The sequence below is a fragment of the Hyperolius riggenbachi genome, chromosome 1, assembly GCF_040937935.1.
Source record: "Hyperolius riggenbachi isolate aHypRig1 chromosome 1, aHypRig1.pri, whole genome shotgun sequence".
NCBI lineage: Eukaryota > Metazoa > Chordata > Amphibia > Anura > Hyperoliidae > Hyperolius > Hyperolius riggenbachi.
In genome coordinates, this window is record NC_090646.1 from 671,484,783 (window position 1) to 671,510,891 (window position 26,109).

Here is a 26,109-nt window from a genome sequence, read left to right on the forward strand (position 1 = left end):
AAGATATCATACAATATTTACACTGTTATACAAGCTGTTCACTGACTGCTTTACACTGTATCACAGCATCACATCTGCAGTGCTGTCCCATGAGAAGATATCATACAATATTTACACTGTTATACAAGCTGTACACTGACTGACTGCTTTACATTGTATCACAGCATCACATCTGCAGTGCTGTCCCATGAGAAGATATCATACAATATTTACACTGTTATACAAGCTGTTCACTGACTGCTTTACATTGTATCACAGCATCACATCTGCAGTTCTGTCCCATGAGAAGATATCATACAATATTTACACTGTTATACAAGCTGTACACTGACTGCTGAGACAGCACTGCAGATGTGATGCTGTGATACAATGTAAAGCAGTCAGTGAACAGCTTGTATAACAGTGTAAATATTGTATGATATCATCTCATGGAACAACACTGCAGATGTGATGCTGTGATATAATGTAAAGCAGTCAGTGTACAGCTTGTATAACAGTGTAAATATTGTATGATATCTTCTCATGGGACAACACTGCAGATGTGGCACTGTGAGACAATGTAAAGCAGTCAGTGTACAGCTTGTATAACAGTGTAAATATTGTATGATATCTTCTCATGGGACAGCACTGCAGATGTGACTCCTGTGACTCTGTGATACAATGTAAAGCAGTCAGTATACAGCTTGTATAATAGTGTAAATAATGTATGATCTCTTCTCATGGGACAACACTGCAGATGTGACGCTGTGATACAATGTAAAGCAGTGTTGTCCCATGAGAAGAGATCATACAATATTTACACTGTTATACAAGCTGTACACTGACTGCAGATGTGACTCTGTGATACAGTGTAAAGCAGTCAGTGTACAGCTTGTATTACAGTGTATATATTGTATGATATCTTCTCATGGAACAACACTGCAGATGTGACGCTGTGATATACTGTAAAGCAGTCAGTGTACAGCTTGTAGAAACAGTGTAAATATTGTATGATATCTTCTCATGGGACAACACTGCTTTACATTGTATCACAGCGTCACATCTGCAGTGCTGTCCCATGAGAAGATATCATACAATATTTACTCTGTTATACAAGCTGTACACTGACTGCTTTACATTGTGTCACATCTGCAGTGCTGTCCCATGAGAAGGTATCATACAATATTTACTCTGTTATACAAGCTGTACACTGACTTCTTTACATTGTATCACAGCGTCACATCTGCAGTGCTGTCCCATGAGAAGATATCATACAATATTTACTCTGTTATACAAGCTGTACACTGACTGCTTTACATTGTATCACAGTGTCACATCTGCAGTGTTGTCCAATGAGAAGATATCATACAATATTTACACTGTTATACAAGCTGTACACTGACTTCTTTACATTGTATCACAGCGTCACATCTGCAGTGTTGTCCAATGAGAAGATATCATACAATAATTACTCTGTTATACAAGCTGTACACTGACTGCTTTACATTGTATCACAGCATCACATCTGCAGTGCTGTCTCAGGAGAAGATATCATACAATATTTACTCTGTTATACAAGCTGTACACTGACTGCTTTACATTGTATCACAGCGTCACATCTGCAGTGCTGTCCCATGAGAAGATATCATACAATATTACACTGTTATACAAGCTGTACACTGACTGCTTTACATTGTATCACAGTGTCACATCTGCAGAGCTGTCCCATGAGATGATATCATACAATATTACACTGTTATACAAGCTGTACACTGACTGCTTTACATTGTAACACAGCGTCACATTTGCAGTGCTGTCCCATGAGAAGGTATCATACAATATTACACTGTTATACAAGCTGTACACTGACTGCTTTACATTGTATCACAGCGTCACATCTGCAGTGCTGTTGCATGAGAAGACATCATACAATATTTACACTGTTATACAAGCTGTACACTGACTGCTTTACATTGTATCACAGCGTCACATCTGCAGTGTTGTCCCATGAGAAGATAATATACAATATTACACTGTTATACAAGCTGTACACTGACTGCTTTACATTGTATTACAGCGTCACATCTGCGGTGCTGTCCCATGAGAAGATATCATACAATATTACCCTGTTATACAAGCTGTACACTGACTGCTTTACATTGTATCACATCGTCACATCTGCAGTGCTGTCCCATGAGAAGGTATCATACAATATTTACAGTTATACAAGCTGTACACTGACTGCTTTACATTGTATCACATCGTCACATCTGCAGTGCTGTCTCAGGAGAAGATATCATACAATATTACACTGTTATACAAGCTGTACACTGACTGCTTTACATTGTGTCACATCTGCAGTGCTGTCCCATGAGAAGGTATCATACAATATTTACACTGTTATACAAGCTGTACACTGCTTCACATTGTATCACAGTGTCACATCTGCAGTGTTGTCCCATGAGAAGATATCATACAATATTACACTGTTCCACAAGCTGTGCACTGACTGCTTTACATTGTATCACAGTGTCACATCTGCAGTGCTGTCCCATGAGAAGATATCATACAATATTACACTGTTATACAAGCTGTACACCGACTGCTTTACATTGTATCACAGCGTCACATCTGCAGTGCTGTCCCATGAGAAGATATCATACAATATTACACTGTTATACAAGCTGTATACTGACTGCTTTACATTGTATCACAGCGTCACATCTGCAGTGCTGTCCCATGAGAAGATATCATACAATATTTACACTGTTATACAAGCTGTACACTGACTGCTTTACATTGTATCACAGCGTCACATCTGCAGTGCTGTCCCATGAGAAGATATCATACAATATTACACGGTTATACAAGCTGTACACCGACTGCTTTACATTGTATCACAGTGTCACATCTGCAGTTCTGTCCCATGAGAAGGTATCATACAATATTACACTGTTATACAAGCTGTACACTGACGGCTTTACATTGTATCACAGCGTCACATCTGCAGTGTTGTCCCATGAGAAGATAATATACAATATTACACTGTTATACAAGCTGTACACTGACTGCTTTACATTGTATCACATCGTCACATCTGCAGTGCTGTCTCAGGAGAAGATATACAATATTTACACTGTTATACAAGCTGTTCACTGACTGCTTTACATTGTATCACATCGTCACATCTGCAGTGCTGTCTCAGGAGAAGATATCATACAATATTTACACTGTTATACAAGCTGTACACTGACTGCTTTCCATTGCATCACAGTGTCACATCTGCAGTGTTGTCCCATCAGAAGATATCATACAATATTTACACTGCTATACAAGCTGTACACTGACTGCTTTCCATTGCATCACAGTGTCACATCTGCAGTGTTGTCCCATGAGAAGATACCATACAATGTTTGCACTGTTACACAAGCTGTACACTGACTGCTTTACATTGTATCAGGGTCACATCTGCAGTGTTGTCCCATGAGAAGATATCATACAATATTACACTGTTATACAAGCTGTACACTGACTGCTTTACATTGTATCACAGCGTCACATCTGCAGTGCTGTCCCATGAGAAGATATCATACAATATTACACTGTTATACAAGCTGTACACGGACTGCTTTACATTGTGTCACAGTGTCACATCTGCAGTGCTGTCCCATGAGAAGATATCATACAATATTACACTGTTATACAAGCTGTACACTGACTGCTTTACATTGTATCACAGCGTCACATCTGCAGTGCTGTCCCATGAGAAGATATCATACAATATTACACTGTTATACAAGCTGTACACTGACTGCTTTACATTGTATCACAGTGTCTCATCTGCAGTGCTGTCCCATGAGAAGATATACAATATTACACTGTTATACAAGCTGTACACTGACTGCTTTACATTGTGTCACAGTGTCACATCTGCAGTGCTGTCCCATGAGAAGATATCATACAATATTTACACTGTTATACAAGCTGTACACTGACTGCTTTACATTGTATCACAGTGTCACATCTGCAGTGCTGTCCCATGAGAAGATATCATACAATATTACACTGTTATCCAAGCTGTAGTCTGACTGCTTTACATTGTATCACAGTGTCACATCTGCAGTGCTGTCCCATGAGAAGATATACAATATTACACTGTTATACAAGCTGTACACTGACTGCTTTACATTGTATCACAGCGTCACATCTGCAGTGTTGTCCCATGAGAAGATATCATACAATATTTACACTGTTATACAAGCTGTACACTGACTGCTTTACATTGTATCACAGCGTCACATCTGCAGTGTTGTCCCATGAGAAGATATACAATATTACCCTGTTATACAAGCTGTACACTGACTGCTTTACATTGTATCACAGTGTCACATCTGCAGTGCTGTCCCATGAGAAGATATACAATATTACCCTGTTATACAAGCTGTACACTGACTGCTTTACATTGTATCACAGTGTCACATCTGCAGTGCTGTCCCATGAGAAGATATCATACAATATTACACTGTTATACAAGCTGTACACTGACTGCTTTACATTGTATCACAGTGTTTCATCTGCAGTGCTGTCCCATGAGAAGATATACAATATTACACTGTTATACAAGCTGTACACTGACTGCTTTACATTGTGTCACAGTGTCACATCTGCAGTGCTGTCCCATGAGAAGATATCATACAATATTTACACTGTTATACAAGCTGTACACTGACTGCTTTACATTGTATCACAGTGTTTCATCTGCAGTGCTGTCCCATGAGAAGATATACAATATTACACTGTTATACAAGCTGTACACTGACTGCTTTACATTGTATCACAGTGTCACATCTGCAGTGCTGTCCCATGAGAAGATATACAATATTACACTGTTATACAAGCTGTACACTGACTGCTTTACATTGTGTCACAGTGTCACATCTGCAGTGCTGTCCCATGAGAAGATATCATACAATATTTACACTGTTATACAAGCTGTAGTCTGACTGCTTTACATTGTATCACAGTGTCACATCTGCAGTGTTGTCCCATGAGAAGATATACAATATTACACTGTTATACAAGCTGTACACTGACTGCTTTACATTGTATCACAGCGTCACATCTGCAGTGCTGTCCCATGAGAAGATATACAATATTACACTGTTATACAAGCTGTACACTGACTGCTTTACATTGTATCACAGCGTCACATCTGCAGTGTTGTCCCATGAGAAGATATCATACAATATTTACACTGTTATACAAGCTGTACACTGACTGCTTTACATTGTATCACAGCGTCACATCTGCAGTGCTGTCCCATGAGAAGATATCATACAATATTACACTGTTATCCAAGCTGTACACTGACTGCTTTACATTGTATCACAGTGTCACATCTGCAGTGCTGTCCCATGAGAAGATATACAATATTACCCTGTTATACAAGCTGTACGCTGACTGCTTTACATTGTATCACAGCGTCACATCTGCAGTGTTGTCCCATGAGAAGATATAATAGATTATATACAGAAATGTGAGAAGTGACCTCACTTTTGTGAGATACTGGACGTTTTGGGAAATGTGAGAAATCAGGAATGCCCGGAGGGAACCCATACAAGCAGAGGGAGAACATACAGACTCCATGCAGACTGGTGACCCCAAGACTGCAGCAAGGTGAGAGCATTAACCACTTGCCGACCAAGTGGTTTCCCATTGAGCTTTGCTGGGTGGGGTCTCCAGCCCGCAGCACAGATCAGGTTGCAGGCAGGGCGATCAGACTTCCCCCCCTTTTTTCCCCACTAGGGGGATGTCCTACTGGGGGGGTCTGATCACCGCCGCTCTGCTGTGCCTTTCGGGGGGGGGCTCCTCAAAGCCCCCCTCCGCAGCGCTATTCCCCCCCTCCCTCTCCCTGGCTCTGTAGGCGGTACAGGACGGCGATACGTCCTGTACCGCCTCTGATAGGCTTCAGCCTATCAGACGGCGGCGATCCCCGGCCTATCAGAGGCCGGGGATCGCCGATCTCCTTTACGGCGCTGCTGCAGCTGCAGCGCCGTGCAGTGTAAACACCGGGGATTTCTTCCCCGCGTGTTTACATTTCACCTGCGAGCCGCAATCGGAGGCTCGCAGGCAGTTCACGCAGACACCCTCCGTGAACTGACCGTTTCCATGGAAACCCACAGACAACCAGTTTACGCCAATCGGCGTTAGCTGGTCGTCAAGAAGTTAATCACTAGGGCCACTGTGCTGCTCATCATATAAGGCTACAGCTTACCTCCCAACTTTTTGAGATCAGAAAGAGGGACACTTAAGCCACACCCCCTGACCACACCCCGACACACCCCTAGGCACGCATACAATAAAAATGTCATAACAAAATATGTAGTTTTATTATTCAAAACACACTGGTCCTTTCTATCCTAGCTAATTTCCCTTTATATTAACATTTGACAATGAGAAATGTATCTGTTTAAAGGATACCCGAAGTGACGTGTGACATGATGAGATAGACATGGGTATGTACTGTGCCTAGCACACTAATCACTATGCTGTGTTCCTTTTTTTTTTTTTTTTCTTTCTCCCCTTTTTATCTCTTTCCTGCTCTCAGAAGCCATTTTCTGCTAGGAAAGGGTTTTATAGTTGGAATTTCTTATCAGTGAAGGTCACACTGTAGTCACTTCCTGTCTGAGTCAGGACTGAGTCAGCCACTTACATACCTCATATTTAACTCTTACAGGCAGAGAAAGAAAAAAAAGGAACACAGCCTAGTTATTTGTGTGCTAGGCACTGTACATACCCATGTCTATCTCATCATGTCACTTTGGGTATCCTTTAAAGAAATAAAATATAGAGTAAGTTAAACACATTTTTCTGTAGATAAAATACTTATATTTAGAGCTGGTCCACACTAGGTCCGGAAACGTATCCGTGGCTGCGTTTTTCAAACCTGATGAAAAACGGAGTCCCGGATACTAATGTTTAAAATAGCAGCCAGCCTCACCCAAGTAAAAAACGGATCCGTCTGCGTTTGCGGGGATCCGTTTTCAAAACCTGAACGGAAGGTCCGGATCTGCTGCATTTTCACGCAACGGATCAGGACCACAGATACACGCAGGGGTAGTGAAAGCAATGAGAAAACGCATCTCCAGCTTCACAGGCAAAAAACGGATGTGAAAACGGATAGCCTGAGCTTTATGATTGGCCCAAAAAATCCTCCCACTCCTTCCTAATGATGGAGACGTTTTCTGTCAGGGAAAAACCTGAACGGAAACTGATACAAAACTGATGCAAAACTGATGCACTTTCATCAGTTTGCAGTACGGTGGGTACTTCCCCTGATCCGGACTGCAGGGTCCGTCCTGCAACCGGGTCTAGTGTGGACCCAGCCTTACACAGATCTGCCCATTAGTCCTGAAAGAGGGACACATGAGGGGGAAAGAGGGACAGGGGGAGCTATGTATACACATATTACACAGATCTGTCAATTAGTCCTGAAAGAGGAACACGAGGGAGAAAGAGGGACAGAAGGTGGGTTCCCAAAGCGGGACTGTCCCTGCTAAAGAGGGTTGGGAGCTAGGAGTTGCAGTGATGTATGGAGAAGAGAGCAGAGGATACACAGCTCATTCCCTCCAGTGTCCGCTGTCTGCACATTATGTATTCTCCATACACTGTGCCCTTATTCCACACTGTGTACTCAGCACCTGCCTGCAGGACACTGACAACCTATTCTTATGCAAAGCTGCCTTGTCACCCTATCAACCACACAGTCACAGGATAATCAGTGCCAGGTACAAGCTAAGGGAATGCTAAACAAAGCAGGAACAGAACACTATCTGCATACTGGTGCTCTTTCAGGGATTTGGTAAGTACTGGAGGTAGAGGATCAGCACAATAGGCAGGTAAGTAGTATTTTAACTATTTATCATCTCGACGGCAGTTTATCTACACCCCGCAGGACTTCATATAAGATCACAGGGATGTAGATATTCGTCTGCTGCCTCGATTGCTCGCTGCATGCACTTGTGCGCACTCCCATCTGCGCTCTTGTCGCCACCTATTAGTATGCTAATCCTATTTAATCCTATGTAATCAATGATCAATCACCGGCATCAATGAGATGGCACTGGTCACTGATAAAAGTGAAAGTAAAGCAAACACACATTATTTCCTCTGTGTACCATTCAGTACACGGAAGGAATAAAAGTAGGGGGACATCTAGTCCATATAGTAAAATTACACCTACATTCATTACAATAAGAAAAAATTACATAAAATATCCCAATAATTGTCAACAAAATAAAACACTTTTATAAAAAAAAAATACATAAATAGTAACATAAAGGTCTCAATTTATTTTTAAATATGCATGTCATGAGGGTATATTACTGTTATTTTTGCAAATATGGGCTTGTAATTAGTGACGGCTACAAAACAGAAAAATTACACCTTTATTTCCACATAAAATATTGTCGCCATACTTTGTACTAGGAACAAAGTGCAAATGTTGTAATAACTGGGACAAATATACTGTTTGGGTTTTATCCACGGTAGCACGTTTTATTTTAAAACTATAACGGCCGAAAACTGAGAAATAATGATTTTTTTCTTATTTTTTTTCTTATTATTCTGGTTAAAATGCATTTAGAATAAAATAATTCTTAGCAAAACATAACACTCAAAGAAGGTGCATTGTTAGAAGAAAAAAAGCGGTAGTGCACATCCAGCTAAAACTTCGCATTTATTCCAAACTTTTTAAAAGCTTTTTCTAGGCAATACAAACATGGAGAGAGGTACAGGCAGAGAGAAGGTCAACAGCCGTTTCGCGCCTATGCAGCGTGGCGCATCATCAGGACCACGCTGCATAGGCGCGAAACGGCTGTTGACCTTCTCTCTGTGCACTACCGCTTTTTTTCTTCTAACAATGCACAGTGAGTTTACCTGGGAAGTTGCACTCTGGCAGTAATAGCTGCAGTCCTGTGCATTCGTTTTTCTCTGCTATAGTAACACTCAAAGAAAGTCTAGTTGGTGGCGAAAGAAACAAGATATAGCTCATGCCGTCGTGATAATTAGTGATAAAGTTATTGGCGAATGAAAGGGAGGAGCACTGAAATGTGAAAATTGCTCCGGTCCATGAGGGAAAAACCCCTTAGTGTTTAACTAGTTAAAAGGTAATAAACACCTTTATCTGGTTAGTAACCCAGGCCAGGCACAGACTAGCACCCTGCATAATATAAAGCTGTTCATACAATGGAGTTAGGGCTGGTTTCCCAGGGAAGATATGCAGCGTGCATGTGAATGTGAAAGCAGAATCGCAGGTTATAGGAATCACTCGGCTGCTTCCGATTCATGTGAAGGGAAAGGAGCATTGTACCTGCAGAATATATCCTGACAATGCATCCGAATCCCCCTAGCTGTGCACGGCCGGAGGGATGCGCACTCACATAAGTACAAGTGGAAACAATAGGCCTCACCACCCCCACCAGTGAGACCTGGGGGCTCTGATCCTGTATGGCACATTACCTCCTTCCGGCAGCAGGACAGGTCCTCTTCACTCCTTTTCAGTGTACAAGCGCCATATAGCCAATCACCATATGGCTTCCATCCGTCACATGACATGCAGGGACGAAAGCTGCATGGTGGTTGGCTTTTTGGCACCCTACACTGAAGAGGAGTGAAGAGAACCTGTCCCGCCGCCGAAAGTAGACAATATATAATGGCCTGCTGCTGCCTCCACAGCTGATGGACAGCTGATTTTGGAGACAGTTACTTCATAATAGTGCCTGCCCCGCCCATAGGCAGTGGCGGAAGCTCCCCCAAAGGACTGCACCATTCTCCGTACAGGGTGCGAATTGCACCATTACTGTAATACTGCAGCAAGCAATAGCTGAGTGATGTCTCACCTCCTCCTGTCTCTAGGCTATTGCTTAATGCAGTACTAAAGCATAGCTCCCAACTGTCCCTCTGTCCTCATTTGTCCCTCTTTCAGGACTTTGTCCCTCTTTCTATGTAAATTTACAGTATATATTTCTCTACTAAATAAATGTGTCTGATTGACTCTAAACGTTATTCCCCTTTAAATTGATATACAGTATTACTAATTTTAAAATGTTAGTATGAAGGAAAATGAACCAGGATAGAAAGGACCAGTATGGTTTGAATTATAAAACAACATATTTTTCTTATGAAATCTTTATGGTATTCATGACTAGGGGCATGGCGGGGGCGTGATCAGGGGTGTGGCAGGGGCGTGGCTTAAGTGTCGCTCTTTCTCATCTCAAAAAGTTGGGAGGTATGCTAAAGTAATGGTGAAATCCGCATCCCATATGGAGAATGGTGCAGTCTTTTTGGGAGCTTCTGCTACTTCTGTCCTGGGCTGGGCAGGCACTATTGTAACGTAAGGGCTCTTTTCCACACGTGGCTAGCAGTGGCGTAGCTAAGGTGCGGTGGGCCCTGATGTAAGTTGTACAGTGGGGCCCCCCAAGCACTCTATACATAACAATTGCCACTGCGCACCAAAACCTGCCAATGGCAACTACAGTGTTAGAGGTGCAAGAAGGGGATGGGGAGCAGCTTGTTACTGATTACCCCCAAGCACTCTATACATAGCAATCCCTGCCAATGGCAACTACAGTGTCAGAGGTGCAAGAAGGAGGTGGGGAACAGCTTGTTACTGATTACCCCCAAGCACTCTATACATAGCAATCCCTGCCAATGGCAACTACAGTGTCAGAGGTGCAAGAAGGGGATGGGGAGCAGCTTGTTACTGATTACCCCCAAGCACTCTATACATAGCAATCCCTGCCAATGGCAACTACAGTGTCAGAGGTGCAAGAAGGGGATGGGAAGCAGCTTGTTACTGATTACCCCCAAGCACTCTATACATAGCAATCCCTGCCAATGGCAACTACAGTGTCAGAGGTGCAAGAAGGGGATGGGGAGCAGCTTGTTACTGATTACCCCCAAGCACTCTATACATAGCAATCCCTGCCAATGGCAACTACAGTGTCAGAGGTGCAAGAAGGAGGTGGGGAACAGCTTGTTACTGATTACCCCCAAGCACTCTATACATAGCAATCCCTGCCAATGGCAACTACAGTGTCAGAGGTGCAAGAAGGGGATGGGGAGCAGCTTGTTACTGATTACCCCCAAGCACTCTATACATAGCAATCCCTGCCAATGGCAACTACAGTGTCAGAGGTGCAAGAAGGGGATGGGAAGCAGCTTGTTACTGATTACCCCCAAGCACTCTATACATAGCAATCCCTGCCAATGGCAACTACAGTGTCAGAGGTGCAAGAAGGGGATGGGGAGCAGCTTGTTACTGATTACCCCCAAGCACTCTATACATAGCAATCCCTGCCAATGGCAACTACAGTGTCAGAGGTGCAAGAAGGAGGTGGGGAACAGCTTGTTACTGATTACCCCCAAGCACTCTATACATAGCAATCCCTGCCAATGGCAACTACAGTGTCAGAGGTGCAAGAAGGGGATGGGGAGCAGCTTGTTACTGATTACCCCCAAGCACTCTATACATAGCAATCCCTGCCAATGGCAACTACAGTGTCAGAGGTGCAAGAAGGGGATGGGGAGCAGTTTGTTACTGATTACCCCCAAGCACTCTATACATAGCAATCCCTGCCAATGGCAACTACAGTGTCAGAGGTGCAAGAAGGGGATGGGGAGCAGTTTGTTACTGATTACCACCAAGCACTCTATACATAGCAATCCCTGCCAATGGCAACTACAGTGTCAGAGGTGCAAGAAGGGGATGGGGAGCAGCTTGTTACTGATTACCCCCAAGCACTCTATACATAGCAATCCCTGCCAATGGCAGCTACAGTGTCAGAGGTGCAAGAAGGGGATGGGGAGCAGCTTGTTACTGATTACCCCCCAAGCATTCTATACATAGCAATCCCTGCCAATGGCAACTACAGTGTCAGAGGAGCAAGAAGGGGATGGGGAGCAGCTTGTTACTGATTACCCCCAAGCACTCTATACATAGCAATCCCTGCCAATGGCAACTACAGTGTCAGAGGTGCAAGAAGGGGATGGGGAGCAGCTTGTTACTGATTACCCCCAAGCACTCTATACATAGCAATCCCTGCCAATGGCAACTACAGTGTCAGAGGTGCAAGAAGGGGATGGGGAGCAGCTTGTTACTGATTACCCCCAAGCACTCTACACATAGCAATCCCTGCCAATGGCAACTACAGTGTCAGAGGTGCAAGAAGGGGATGGGGAGCAGCTTGTTACTGATTACCCCCAAGCACTCTATACATAGCAATCCCTGCCAATGGCAACTACAGTGTCAGAGGTGCAAGAAGGGGATGGGGAGCAGTTTGTTAGTGATTACCCCCAAGCACTCTATACATAGCAATCCCTGCCAATGGCAACTACAGTGTCAGAGGTGCAAGAAGGGGATGGGGAGCAGCTTGTTACTGATTACCCCCAAGCACTCTATACATAGCAATCCCTGCCAATGGCAACTACAGTGTCAGAGGTGCAAGAAGGGGATGGGGAACAGTTTGTTACTGATTACCACAGTTCAAAGTATCTATAGAAGTGATAATTATGAGCACAGGACTAATAGAGAGCTAATACTGTAGTTGAGGGAGGGCCCTTCGGGGCTCCTCTGGCCCAAGGGCCCCGATGCGGTCCCCTGGTGGCTAGACTGTGAACTCAGTGAGCAATTACCAGGCAGCAGCAAGCAGTTGCGAGAGCTTGAAAGTCTTTTTACTGCCTATCAACAGTCCGTGGAAAAGGGCCCTAACTGCGCATGTCTATGAAATCAACCGTTTTGGAGACTGCAAGTTCTACTGCGCATGCACAGGAGTATTGTGGCCCTAGCGTGATGACACGTGATTGCTATGTCATGACATTTAGGGCACGCTATAATTCTAGAGCATACCGTCACTACACCTGCTCTGCTGCAAGTTCTGGTGGTTAGCAGGAACAGGAAGTGAAAGAAAATCTCACCAATAGGTATAAAAACGGCCCTAACAAATACACATTCCCTAATACCCAAACATAAGAAAAAGTGAGTTTACATGTAGCTGGTTGTGTATTATTGCTGGTGGGTACCGATCTGACGCACATAGCGTTACACGCAGGCTGGGAGAGAAGGTCACCCCTGGATCGCGAGGAGGGGTCAGCCAACACGTCACTGACACGTCTGAGGTGTGTGAGCGGACAGGACTGATGTCTGCAGGTGATTGCAGGAACGATTGCATCTGGCTGACACCTGTCCTGATGGATGATCCACCTCACACTGCTGCTATCCTGTCATCACTTACCGACGCACTGACCTCACACTGACACACTGCCAGGCAACAAAATGCCAGCCAAGCCAATGAGTGATCACCGAATGTTCACCCGCCAAATTCTGCTCAGGAGAGACGAGCCGCCAAGAAACGAAGAGAACTGTCACCACTTCATGCTCCTGGATACATACAGCACATCAGTGTGATCACCGCTACACATTATCCCCATCCTTACAGAAGAGCCTCTGTCTACTCCTCCTGCCCCCAGTGTGTCTCTGCTCCTTTGTGTGTCCAGCCCAGAGCCTCTATCTACTCCTCCTGCCCCCAGTGTATCTCTGCTCCTCTGTTTGTACAGCCCTGGGCCTCAGTCTACGCCTCCTGCCCCCAGTGTATCTCTGCTCCTTTGTGTGCCCAGCTCGGAGCCTCCGTCTACTCCTCCTGCCCCCAGTGTATCTCTGTTCTGCTGTGTGCCCAGTCCTGAGCCTCTGTCTACTCCTCCTGCCCCCAGTGTATCACTGCTCCTCTGTGTGAGTCCAGCCCAGAGCCTCTGTCTACTCCTCCTGCCGCCAGTGTATCTTTGCTCCTCTGTGTCCAGCCCAGAGCCTCTATCTACTCCTCCTGTCCCCGTGTATCTCTGCTCCTCTGTGTGTCCAGCCCTGAGCCTCTATCTACTCCTCCTGCCCACAGTGTGTCTCTGCTCCTCTGTTTGTACAGCCCTGGGCCTCAGTCTACTCCTCCTGCCCCCAGCGTATCTTCTAACCTCCGTGTGTTCAGTCTGAGCCTTTGTCTACTCCTCCTGCCCCCAGCGTATCTTCTAACCTCCGTGTGTTCAGTCTGAGCCTTTGTCTACTCCTCCTGCCCCCAGTATATCTCTGCTTGTCTGTTTGTCCAGCCCTGAGCCTCCATCTACTCCTCCTGCCCCCAGTGTATCTCTGCACCTCTGTGTCCAGCCCTGAGCATCTGTCTACTCCTCCTGCCCCCAGTGTGTCTGTTCTGCTGTGTGCCCAGTCCTGAGCCTCGCTCTGCTCCTCCTGCCCCCAGTGTATCTCTGCTCCTCTGTGTCCAGTCGGAGCCTTTGTCTACTCCTCCTGCCCCCAGTGTAACTCTGCTCGTCTGTGTGTCCAGCCCTGAGCCTCCATCTACTCCTCCTGCCCCCAGTGTATCTCTGCACCTCTGTGTCCAGCCCTGAGCATCTGTCTACTCCTCCTGCCCCCAGTGTGTCTCTGCTCCTCTGTGTGTCCAGTTCTGAGCCTCTGTCTACTCCTCCTGCCGCCAGTGTATCTTTGCTCCTCTGTGTCCAGCCCAGAGCCTCTATCTACTCCTCCTGCCCCCAGTGTATCTCTGCTCCTCTGTGTGTCTAGCCCTGAGCCTCTGTCTACTCCCCCTGTCCCCAGTATATATCTGCTCCTCTGTGTGTCCAGCCCTGAGCCTCTGTCTACTCCTCCTGCCCACAGTGTGTCTCTGCTCCTCTGTTTGTACAGCTCTGGGCCTCAGTCTACTCCTCCTGCCCCCAGCGTATCTTCTAACCTCCGTGTGTTCAGTCTGAGCCTTTGTCTACTCCTCCTGCCCCCAGTGTATCTCTGCTTGTCTGTTTGTCCAGCCCTGAGCCTCCATCTACTCCTCCTGCCCCCAGTGTATCTCTGCACCTCTGTGTCCAGCCCTGAGCATCAGTCTACTCCTCCTGCCCCCAGTGTATCTCTGCTCCTCTGTGTGTCCAGTCCTGAGCCTCTGTCTACTCCTCCTGCCGCCAGTGTATCTTTGCTCCTCTGTGTCCAGCCCAGAGCCTCTATCTACTCCTCCTGCCCCCGTGTATCTCTGCTCCTCTGTGTGTCTAGCCCTGAGCCTCTGTCTACTCCCCCTGTCCCCAGTGTATCTCTGCTCCTCTGTGTGTCCAGCCCTGAGCCTCTGTCTACTCCTCCTGCCCCCAGTATATATCTGCTCCTCTGTGTGTCCAGCCCTGAGCCTCTGTCTACTCCTCCTGCCCACAGTGTGTCTCTGCTCCTCTGTTTGTACAGCCCTGGGCCTCAGTCTACTCCTCCTGCCCCCAGCATATCTTCTAACCTCCGTGTGTTCAGTCTGAGCCTTTGTCTACTCCTCCTGCCCCCAGTGTATCTCTGCTTGTCTGTTTGTCCAGCCCTGAGCCTCCATCTACTCCTCCTGCCCCCAGTGTATCTCTGCACCTCTGTGTCCAGCCCTGAGCCCCTGCCTACTCCTCCTGCCCCCAGTGTATCTCTGCTCCTCTGTGTCCAGCCCTGAGCCTCCATCTACTCCTCCTGCCCCCAGTGTATCTCTGCACCTCTGTGTCCAGCCCTGAGCATCTGTCTACTCCTCCTGCCCCCAGTGTTTCTCTGCTCCTCTGTGTGTCCAGTCCTGAGCCTCTGTCTACTCCTCCTGCCGCCAGTGTATCTTTGCTCCTCTGTGTCCAGCCCAGAGCCTCTATCTACTCCTCCTGTCCCCGTGTACCTCTGCTCCTCTGTGTGTCTAGCCCTGAGCCTCTGTCTACTCCTCCTGCCCCCAGTGTATCTCTGCTCCTCTGTGTGTCCAGCCCTGAGCCCCTGTCTACTCCTCCTGTCCCCAGTGTATCTCTGCTCGTCTGTGTGTCCAGCCCTGAGCCTCCATCTACTCCTCCTGCCCCCAGTGTATCTCTGCACCTCTGTGTCCAGCCCTGAGCATCAGTCTACTCCTCCTGCCCTCAGTGTATCTCTGCTCGTCTGTGTATCCAGCCCTGAGCCTCCATCTACTCCTCCTGCCCCCAGTGTATCTCTGCACCTCTGTGTCCAGCCCTGAGCATCTGTCTACTCCTCCTGCCCCCAGTGTATCTCTGCTCATCTGTGTGTCCAGCCCTGAGCCTCGCTCTGCTCCTCCTGCCCCCAGTGTATCTCTGCACCTCTGTGTCTCTAGCCCTGAGCCTCGCTCTGCTCCTCCTGCCCCCAGTGTATCTCTGCACCTCTGTGTCTCTAGCCCTGAGCCTCTGTCTACTCCTCCTATCCCCAGTGTATCTCTGCTCCTTTGTGTGTCCATCCCGGAGCCTCTGTCTACTCCTCCTGCCCCCAGTGTGTCTCTGCTCCTCTGTGTGTCCAGCCCTGAGCATCTGTCTACTCCTCCTGCCCCCAGTGTATCTCTGCTCGTCTGTGTGTCCAGCCCTGAGCCTCTGTCTACTCCTCCTGCCCCCAGTGTATCTCTGCACCTCTGTGTCCAGCCCTGAGCATCTGTCTACTCCTCCTGCCCCCAGTGTATCTCTGCACCTGTGTCCAGTCCTGAGCCTCGCTCTGCTCCTCCTGCCCCCAGTGTATCATCTTCTCCTTTGTGTTTCCAGCCAAAAGACTCTGTCTACTCCTCCTGCCCCCAGTGTATCTCTGCACCTCTGTGTGTCTAGCCCTGAGCCTCTGTCTACTCCTCCTGCCCCCAGTGTATCTCTGCACCTCTGTGTCTCTAGCCCTGAGCCTCTGTCTACTCCTCTTGCTCCCAGTTATCTTGTTTAGTCTTCCCATGCCTGCAGATAAATGGTAAATCTAAAGGCCTTTTCAATGGTCATCCCTGCAACTAGAGAGGTGTTCTACAATGGAAACTATCACAACTGGAGAGATGGAGCAATAAGCAGGAGAATACTTCTCCAAAGGCTACATTACTCCTCCCGCTATGTCCCAGGTCCATAATTCTACAAAGCCCATGCAGGCTGTACCCTAGAGACAATCCCACACATGGGAGGGAAGACTGCAGATGGGGTAGGAAGACAGGATATGGGGAGACCACATAAGGAATAAGGTAAATATTAAACATGAGGAGCTCATAGCTCAGCTTGCCACGACATCCTGACGTCTTACCTTGGGCATCTTGCGCAGGTTCGGTGACAGCTTCAGGCAGGTGACGTGTCCACGGTCATCTCCAACAATAATCACCGGGTAGATGGGATTAAACTCAATGTGAGTCAGTTTGGTTTTCTTCTTGGCCACAATAGGCTGCTGGCAGATGGCTTCATACTTGTTCACTGAGAGGTCAAACACATGAACCTGGAATAGGAGAAAACGGCACAATCTCAGATGTGCGACTATGAGTTCTGTATGTACAACAGTCAGACCTCCTTGGAGTCTCACCATACTCTCCGTTCTGCATGTACAACAGTCAGACCAGTGCCTGCTCCTCCCACTCCTCAGGGTCTCACCATACTCCATGCTCTGTACATACAACAGTCAGCCCTGTGTAAGCTCCTCCCACTCCGTGGGGGTCTTAGGCCCCTTTTTCAGTTGCTCTCAGCTATAACTGAAAGAAAACTGATTTTCAAAGTAATGCCCATGTTTTCCTATGCCACAGTTCCCACTATATGCGTTTTACCTGAATGCTTTTTCATAATGCACTGCTATGGAAAAAAACGCACAATAACGCATACCAAGGGGTACTAACACAGACTTACGCATACCAACTGATTGTATATTACCATACTCCTCGTTCTGTACATACAACAGTCAGACTGGTTGTATAGTACTGAAGAGAAAAGATACCCCTATACACAGCACCACTGCAGACCATATGTATCAATCAAAAAAATATATTTTTATTACAAGCTTTGCAAACACATATCAATGATACACAAAAATTTAAAAACATCTAAAAACAGCATAATATTGTATTTCCAGCCATATTCAACATAATGGGCCTGCTAGATAGAATAATCTATTATGTTCAGTCTCAGTGGATGTATAACCTGTAACCACTGGAGGCTCAGAGAATGAGCCCCCTCGTGGATGAACCCGGGTTCAGTAAGAATTATAAAGTGCAAAAATTGGAACCATGAAAGTGCATATAGTGCTACACAAACAAACAATCATTCAACATATGCAATAACTGTGCAACCTATCAGACTAAAAGTGCAGTTTAAATACTGTCAGAGTCACTAATGACCAAGTGGAAGCAGCCTATTAGGATCTGCAAAGAAGTGAATAAGTAAAAGATACTTAGCCGGGTATGAAAAGAAAGGCAGGCAGACTGGCATGGAAAGACGGAAGTATCCCCTCAGGACATAGCCCACATGCTCCGCGGTCGTCACTCCGCTTTGAAAGGTGAGGTAGATAGCAGTCAGACTGGTTGTGATTAATCTGTCCCTGTGTGCAGTAAGAGGAGTCTTCCACTGTACCCCTAGACTTTGCCCTGTAATACTGATACCCAGGGACGGGCCAAGGCAGAGGCGAGAGAGGCTCCAGCCACAGGGCGCAGTGTAGGAGGGGGTGCAGGGCGGGGCCGAGGCAGGAGAGGCTCCAGCCTCAGGGCGCAGTGTAGGAGGGGGCGCAGGGCGGGGCAGAGGTAAGGGAGGCTCCAGCCTTAGGGCGCAGTGTAGGAGGGGGGCGCACAACTCACTCAGCTATCATTCCACTATTGTGTATGAAGCAGAGAGAAATAAGAAAAGGAGATACATGGCAGCGACTGCAAGCCTGATAACTAGATATTAGTCTTATAGCAATCAGTGTGTGACGGCTGGGGTGGGAGGGATGAGGGGGTGCACTTTGCTGTCTCAGCGTTGGGTCCTGGAGGACCTTGTCCCTGCTCTGATACCCCCAATGTGCAGTAAGAGGAGCCTCCCCCTGCCAACTCCCCCCCCCCCCTCCAGACTCTGTGCTGTGATACTGGTGCCCCCCCCTTGTGTACTCCCCCTGGTACATTGTGAGCACAGACAGCGGGTGCGAGGGATTCTGGGAAGCCGTCAGAGCAGGAGTCTCCCCCTGTACCCTCAGTGCTGTGATACTGGTGCCCCCACTTTGTGTCCTCCCCCTGGTACATGGCGGTGTACCTCGGTCAGTGAGCACAGACAGCGGGTGCGAGGGATTCTGGGAAACCGTCAGAGCAGGAGTCTCCCCCTGTACCCTCAGTGCTGTGATACTGGTGCCCCCCCTTTGTGTCCTCCCCCTGGTACATGGCGGTGTACCTCGGTCAGTGAGCACAGACAGCGGGTGCGAGGGATTCTGGGAAACCGTCAGAGCAGGAGTCTCCCCCTGTACCCTCAGTGCTGTGATACTGGTGCCCCCCCTTTGTGTCCTCCCCCTGGTACATGGCGGTGTACCTCGGTCAGTGAGCACAGACAGCGGGTGCGAGGGATTCTGGGAAACCGTCAGAGCAGGAGTCTCCCCCTGTACCCTCAGTGCTGTGATACTGGTGCCCCCCCTTTGTGTCCTCCCCCTGGTACATGGCGGTGTACCTCGGTCAGTGAGCACAGACAGCGGGTGCGAGGGATTCTGGGAAACCGTCAGAGCAGGAGTCTCCCCCTGTACCCTCAGTGCTGTGATACTGGTGCACCCCCTTTGTGTCCTCCCCCTGGTACATGGCGGTGTACCTTGGTCAGTGAGCACAGACAGCGGGAGCGAGGGATTCTGGGAAGCCGTCAGAGCAGGAGTCTCCCCCTGTACCCCCAGTGCTGTGATACTGGTGCACCCCCTTTGTGTCCTCCCCCTGGTACATGGCGGTGTACCTTGGTCAGTGAGCACAGACAGCGGGAGCGAGGGATTCTGGGAAGCCGTCAGAGCAGGAGTCTCCCCCTGTACCCCCAGTGCTGTGATACTGGTGCCCCCCCCTTTGTGTCCTCCCCCTGGTACATGGCGGTGTACCTCGGTCAGTGAGCACAGACAGCGGGAGCGAGGGATTCTGGGAAGGCCGTCTCCAGGGCTCAGCCAGGCGTAATTCTAGCAGAGCAGGAGTCTCTCCCTGTACCCCCAGACTCTATGCTGTGATAATGGCGCCCCCCCCCCCCCCCCCCGTGCAGAAAGAGGAGTCTCCCCCTGCCCCTCAGACTCTGCGCTGTTATACTGGTGCCCCCCCTTGTGTCCTCCCCCTGGTACATGGCGGTGTACCTCGGTCAGTGAGTACAGACAGCGGGAGCGGGGGATTCTGGGAAGGCAGTGATATTGGTGCCCCCCCTCCCTGGCATAGTGTACCTCGGTCAGTGAGCACAGACAGCGGGAGTGAGGGATTCTGGGAAGGCTGCGATATTGGTCCCCCTCCCTGGTATAGTGTACCTCGGTCAGTGAGTACAGACAGCGGGAGCGGGGGATTCTGGGAAGGCTGTGATATTGGTCCCCCTCCCTGGTATAGTGTACCTCGGTCAGTGAGTACAGACAGCGGGAGCGAGGGATTCTGGGACGGCAGTGATATTGGTCCCCCTCCCTGGTATAGTGTAGCTCGGTCAGTGAGTACAGACAGCGGGAGTGAGGGATTCTGGGAAGGCTGCGATATTGGTCCCCCTCCCTGGTATAGTGTACCTCGGTCAGTGAGTACAGACAGCGGGAGCGGGGGATTCTGGGAAGGCCGTGATATTGGTCCCCCTCCCTGGTATAGTGTACCTCGGTCAGTGAGTACAGACAGCGGGAGCGAGGGATTCTGGGAAGGCTGCGATATTGGTCCCCCTCCCTGGTATAGTGTACCTCGGTCAGTAAGTACAGACAGCGGGAGCGGGGGATTCTGGGAAGGCTGCGATATTGGTCCCCCTCCCTGGTATAGTGTACCTCGGTCAGTGAGCACAGACAGCGGGAGCGAGGGATTCTGGGAAGGCCGTGATATTGGTGCCCCCCCTCCCCGGTATAGTGTACCTCGGTCAGTGAGTACAGACAGCGGGAGCGGGGGATTCTGGGAAGGATGTGATATTGGTCCCCCTCCCTGGTATAGTGTACCTCGGTCAGTGAGTACAGACAGCGGGAGCGAGGGATTCTGGGACGGCAGTGATATTCGTCCCCCTCCCTGGTATAGTGTACCTCGGTCAGTGAGTACAGACAGCGGGAGCGAGGGATTCTGGGACGGCAGTGATATTGGTCCCCCTCCCTGGTATAGTGTACCTCGGTCAGTGAGCACAGACAGCGGGAGCGAGGGATTCTGGAAAGGCCGTGATATTGGTGCCCCCGCTCCCCGGTATAGTGTACCTCGGTCAGTGAGTACAGACAGCGGGAGTGAGGGATTCTGGGAAGGCTGCGATATTGTTCCCCCTCCCTGGTATAGTATACCTCGGTCAGTGAGCACAGACAGCGGGAGTGAGGGATTCTGGGAAGGCTGCGATATTGGTCCCCCTCCCTGGTATAGTGTACCTCGGTCAGTGAGTACAGACAGCGGGAGCGGGGGATTCTGGGACGGCAGTGATATTGGTCCCCCTCCCTGGTATAGTGTACCTCGGTCAGTGAGCACAGACAGCGGGAGCGAGGGATTCTGGGACGGCAGTGATATTGGTCCCCCTCCCTGGTATAGTGTACCTCGGTCAGTGAGCACAGACAGCGGGAGCGAGGGATTCTGGGACGGCAGTGATATTGGTGCCCCCCCTCCCTGGTATAGTGTACCTCGGTCAGTGAGCACAGACAGCAGGAGTGAGGGATTCTGGGAAGGCTGCGATATTGGTCCCCCTCCCTGGTATAGTGTACCTCGGTCAGTGAGCACAGACAGCGGGAGCGAGGGATTCTGGGAAGGCTGCGATATTGGTCCCCCTCCCTGGTATAGTGTACCTCGGTCAGTGAGCACAGACAGCGGGAGTGGGGGATTCTGGGAAGGCTGTGATATTGGTCCCCCTCCCTGGTATAGTGTACCTCGGTCAGTGAGCACAGACAGCGGGAGTGAGGGATTCTGGGAAGGCCGTGATATTGGTGCCCCCCCTCCCCGGTATAGTGTACCTCGGTCAGTGAGTACAGACAGTGGGAGTGGGGGATTCTGGGAAGGCTGTGATATTGGTCCCCCTCCCCGGTATAGTGTACCTCGGTCAGTGAGTACAGACAGCGGGAGCGAGGGATTCTGGGAAGGCCGTGATATTGGTGCCCCCCCTCCCCGGTATAGTGTACCTCGGTCAGTGAGCACAGACAGCGGGAGCGAGGGATTTTGGGAAGGCCGTGATATTGGTCCCCCTCCCTGGTATAGTGTACCTCGGTCAGTGAGCACAGACAGCGGGAGCGAGGGATTCTGGGACGGCAGTGATATTGGTCCCCCTCCCTGGTATAGTGTACCTCGGTCAGTGAGCACAGACAGTGGGAGTGAGGGATTCTGGGAAGGCCGTGATATTGGTGCCCCCCCTCCCCGGTATAGTGTACCTCGGTCAGCGAGCACAGACAGCGGGAGCGAGGGATTCTGGGAAGGCCGTGATATTGGTGCCCCCCCTCCCTGGTATAGTGTACCTCGGTCAGTGAGCACAGACAGTGGGAGCGGGGGATTCTGGGAAGGCCGTGATATTGGTGCCCCCCCTCCCCGGTATAGTGTACCTCGGTCAGTGAGTACAGACAGCGGGAGCGGGGGATTCTGGGAAGGCTGTGATATTGGTCCCCCTCCCTGGTATAGTGTACCTCGGTCAGTGAGCACAGACAGCGGGAGCGAGGGATTCTGGGAAGGCCGTGATATTGGTCCCCCTCCCTGGTATAGTGTACCTCGGTCAGTGAGTACAGACAGCGGGAGTGAGGGATTCTGGGAAGGCAGTGATATTGGTCCCCCTCCCTGGTATAGTGTACCTCGGTCAGTGAGCACAGACAGCGGGAGTGAGGGATTCTGGGAAGGCAGTGATATTGGTCCCCCTCCCTGGTATAGTGTACCTCGGTCAGTGAGCACAGACAGTGGGAGCGGGGGATTCTGGGAAGGCCGTGATATTGGTGCCCCCCTCCCCGGTATAGTGTACCTCGGTCAGTGAGTACAGACAGCGGGAGCGAGGGATTCTGGGAAGGCTGTGATATTGGTGCCCCCCCCCCCCCCTCCCTGGTATAGTGTACCTCGGTCAGTGAGCACAGACAGCGGGAGCGAGGGATTCTGGGAAGGCCGTGATATTGGTCCCCCTCCCTGGTATAGTGTACCTCGGTCAGTGAGCACAGACAGTGGGAGCGGGGGATTCTGGGAAGGCCGTGATATTGGTGCCCCCCCTCCCCGGTATAGTGTACCTCGGTCAGTGAGTACAGACAGCGGGAGCGAGGGATTCTGGGACGGCAGTGATATTGGTGCCCCCCCTCCCCGGTATAGTGTACCTTGGTCAGTGAGTACAGACAGCGGGAGCGAGGGATTCTGGGAAGGCCGTGATATTGGTCCCCCTCCCTGGTATAGTGTACCTCGGTCAGTGAGCACAGACAGCGGGAGCGAGGGATTCTGGGAAGGCCGTGATATTGGTGCCCCCCCTCCCTGGTATAGTGTACCTCGGTCAGTGAGTACAGACAGCGGGAGCGGGATTCTGGGAAGGCTGTGATATTGGTCCCCCTCCCTGGTATAGTGTACCTCGGTCAGTGAGTACAGACAGCGGGAGCGAGGGATTCTGGGACGGCAGTGATATTGGTGCCCCCGCTCCCCGGGATAGTGTACCTCGGTCAGTGAGTACAGACAGCGGGAGTGAGGGATTCTGGGAAGGCTGCGATATTGGTCCCCCTCCCTGGTATAGTGTACCTCGGTCAGTGAGTACAGACAGCGGGAGCGGGATTCTGGGAAGGCCGTGATATTGGTGCCCCCCTCCCCGGTATAGTGTACCTCGGTCAGTGAGCACAGACAGTGGGAGTGGGGGATTCTGGGAAGGCTGCGATATTGGTCCCCCTCCCTGGTATAGTGTACCTCGGTCAGTGAGCACAGACAGCGGGAGCGAGGGATTCTGGGAAGGCTGCGATATTGGTCCCCCTCCCTGGTATAGTGTACCTCGGTCAGTGAGCACAGACAGTGGGAGTGGGGGATTCTGGGAAGGCTGTGATATTGGTCCCCCTCCCTGGTATAGTGTACCTCGGTCAGTGAGCACAGACAGCGGGAGTGAGGGATTCTGGGAAGGCCGTCTCCAGGGCTCAGCCAGGCGTAATTCTCGCAGAGCAGAGACATATGGCTGAGTGGATTCTCTGTACACCTCGGGGAGCACAGAGCCATGTTCACATATGCCAGTCATCAGCCCAGACACGGCACTAAAACGCTGTATGATGAATATTTCACCGTGCTGGAGGTGCTCGGTATTAACCCTTTCAGCGCTGTACCCTGGCCTGCCTCTATGGGCTGCACACAGCGAGCTGGAATATTTATACCATCCTATTATAAATACATGCTTTTATTCTTACCCGAGACCGAGGTGGTGACCCTCCCCTGCTCTAATGTAATATGTATTATTTATGGACTTCCATGCGAGTCCTGGCCGTCCCGGGACCAGGAAATGAACAGCAGATAGAAGAAGCCTTATGGGGTTCCCATTCCTCCACTCTCTACAACAAGGAAAACAAAGGTTTAAGCTAGGTACACACCTTCAATTTTGATTGGCCAATTTTGCCACCTCTGTGTAGTATGAGGGCTACCAGATTTTGGAAACGATGAGCAGATTGTGTGGGTAAACTCATGCTACATTGATCAGCGATTGGCCAATCAAAATTGAGGGTCCTAAGCAGCCCTTTTCTCCACAGGGAAGAAAGGGTAGGAGGTTTGGTGGCTGGTCTGTATCTTAAGCTGCATACACACCTGTGACAGATGTCCCCCATCTGGGATCGGAGACCCTATTTCCTTGGGTGACATCATTGAGCCGGGCTGTACAGACATGAAGCCCGCTATATAACTGACGACGCGCTGTGTTGCTATGCGGAGGGGCGATAGAGCAGCAAGTACGTGACATCACACGGCGGACAGGGAAGAGGCGTGCTCAATGACGTCGGCCGGCGCTCTGCCAAGGTCTCTCCACCTGGCAGATCACGTGCGGGGGGCTGGGAGGGTCACGTGAGTATGTGTGTGTGGGGGGGAGGGGGGCTATTGCAGACATGTCTGATTATTGGCTGAGGCGGTCATTATCGACTTTATCCAAACGTGGCTTTAGAGCTGGTTCACATTTGGACGCTTTTCTGCACTTTGCTGATTGTCGGCAATTGGATTTATTGCAGGATTTGCATCAGTTGTAACAAAGAAAATGTTTTTCTGTAAAGTTTATAATGCTGTTGCTTATCTTTTAAAGCAAAGAGGAAGTTCTAAGTTCAGGTGGGCGAAGGGAGGAGGCGGAGTAGGGAGAGGTGAGTATTTGCTCTGTATGTTACATTACAAGGTGGTGAGGTTACACGGTAATATCTCAGCGGTGCGGCAGTGAAGGGGTTAATAGCAGCGGAGTGGGCGGAGGGAGGAGGCGGAGCAGGGAGAGGTGAGTATTCGCTCTGTATGTTACATTACAAGGTGGTGAGGTTACACGGTAATATCTCAGTGGTGCGGCAGTGAAGGGGTTAATAGCAGCGGAGTGGGTGGAGGGACGTGGCGGAGCAGGGAGAGGTGAGTATTCGCTCTGTACATCACATTGTAAGGAGGCGAGGTTACACGGTAATATCTCAGCGGTGCGGCAGTGAAGGGGTTAATAGCAGCGGGGTGGGCGGAGATAGGAGGCGGAGCAGGGAGAGGTGAGTATTCACTCTGTACATCACAGTGTAAGGAGGCGAGGTTACACGGTAATATCTCAGCGGTGCGGCAGTTAAGGGGTTAATAGCAGCGGAGGGAGGAGGCGGAGCAGGGAGAGGTGAGTATTCGCTCTGTACGTCACATTGTAAGGAAGCGAGGTTACACGGTAATATCTCAGCGGTGCGGCAGTGAAGGGGTTGATAGCAGCGGAGTGGGTGGAGGGACGTGGCGGAGCAGGGAGAGGTGAGTATTCGCTCTGTATGTTACATTACAAGGTGGTGAGGTTACACGGTAATATCTCAGTGGTGCGGCAGTGAAGGGGTTGATAGCAGCGGGGTGGGCGGAGGGAGGAGGCGGAGCAGGGAGAGGTGAGTATTCGCTCTGTACGTCACATTGTAAGGAAGCGAGGTTACACGGTAATATCTCAGCGGTGCGGCAGTGAAGGGGTTGATAGCAGCGGAGTGCTGGAGGGACGTGGCGGAGCAGGGAGAGGTGAGTATTCGCTCTGTACATCACAGTGTAAGGAGGCGAGGTTACACGGTAATATCTCAGC

General features: G+C 49.6%; 1 protein-coding gene across 4 annotated transcripts in view; it reads right to left on the reverse strand.

Moving 5' to 3' along the window:
* Window positions 1-26,109, reverse strand: part of DNAI1 (dynein axonemal intermediate chain 1) — a 269,556-nt gene that overhangs the window by 78,259 nt on the left and 165,188 nt on the right. For 3 of the 4 annotated variants that reach the window (XM_068253053.1, XM_068253042.1, XM_068253033.1), the window contains exon 20: window positions 17,063-17,248. In XM_068253053.1, the coding sequence (XP_068109154.1) occupies window positions 17,063-17,248 (186 nt within the window). Of the gene's footprint in view, window positions 1-17,062; window positions 17,249-26,109 lie in introns of those variants that run through there. The other variant, XM_068253063.1, reaches the window with a different exon arrangement.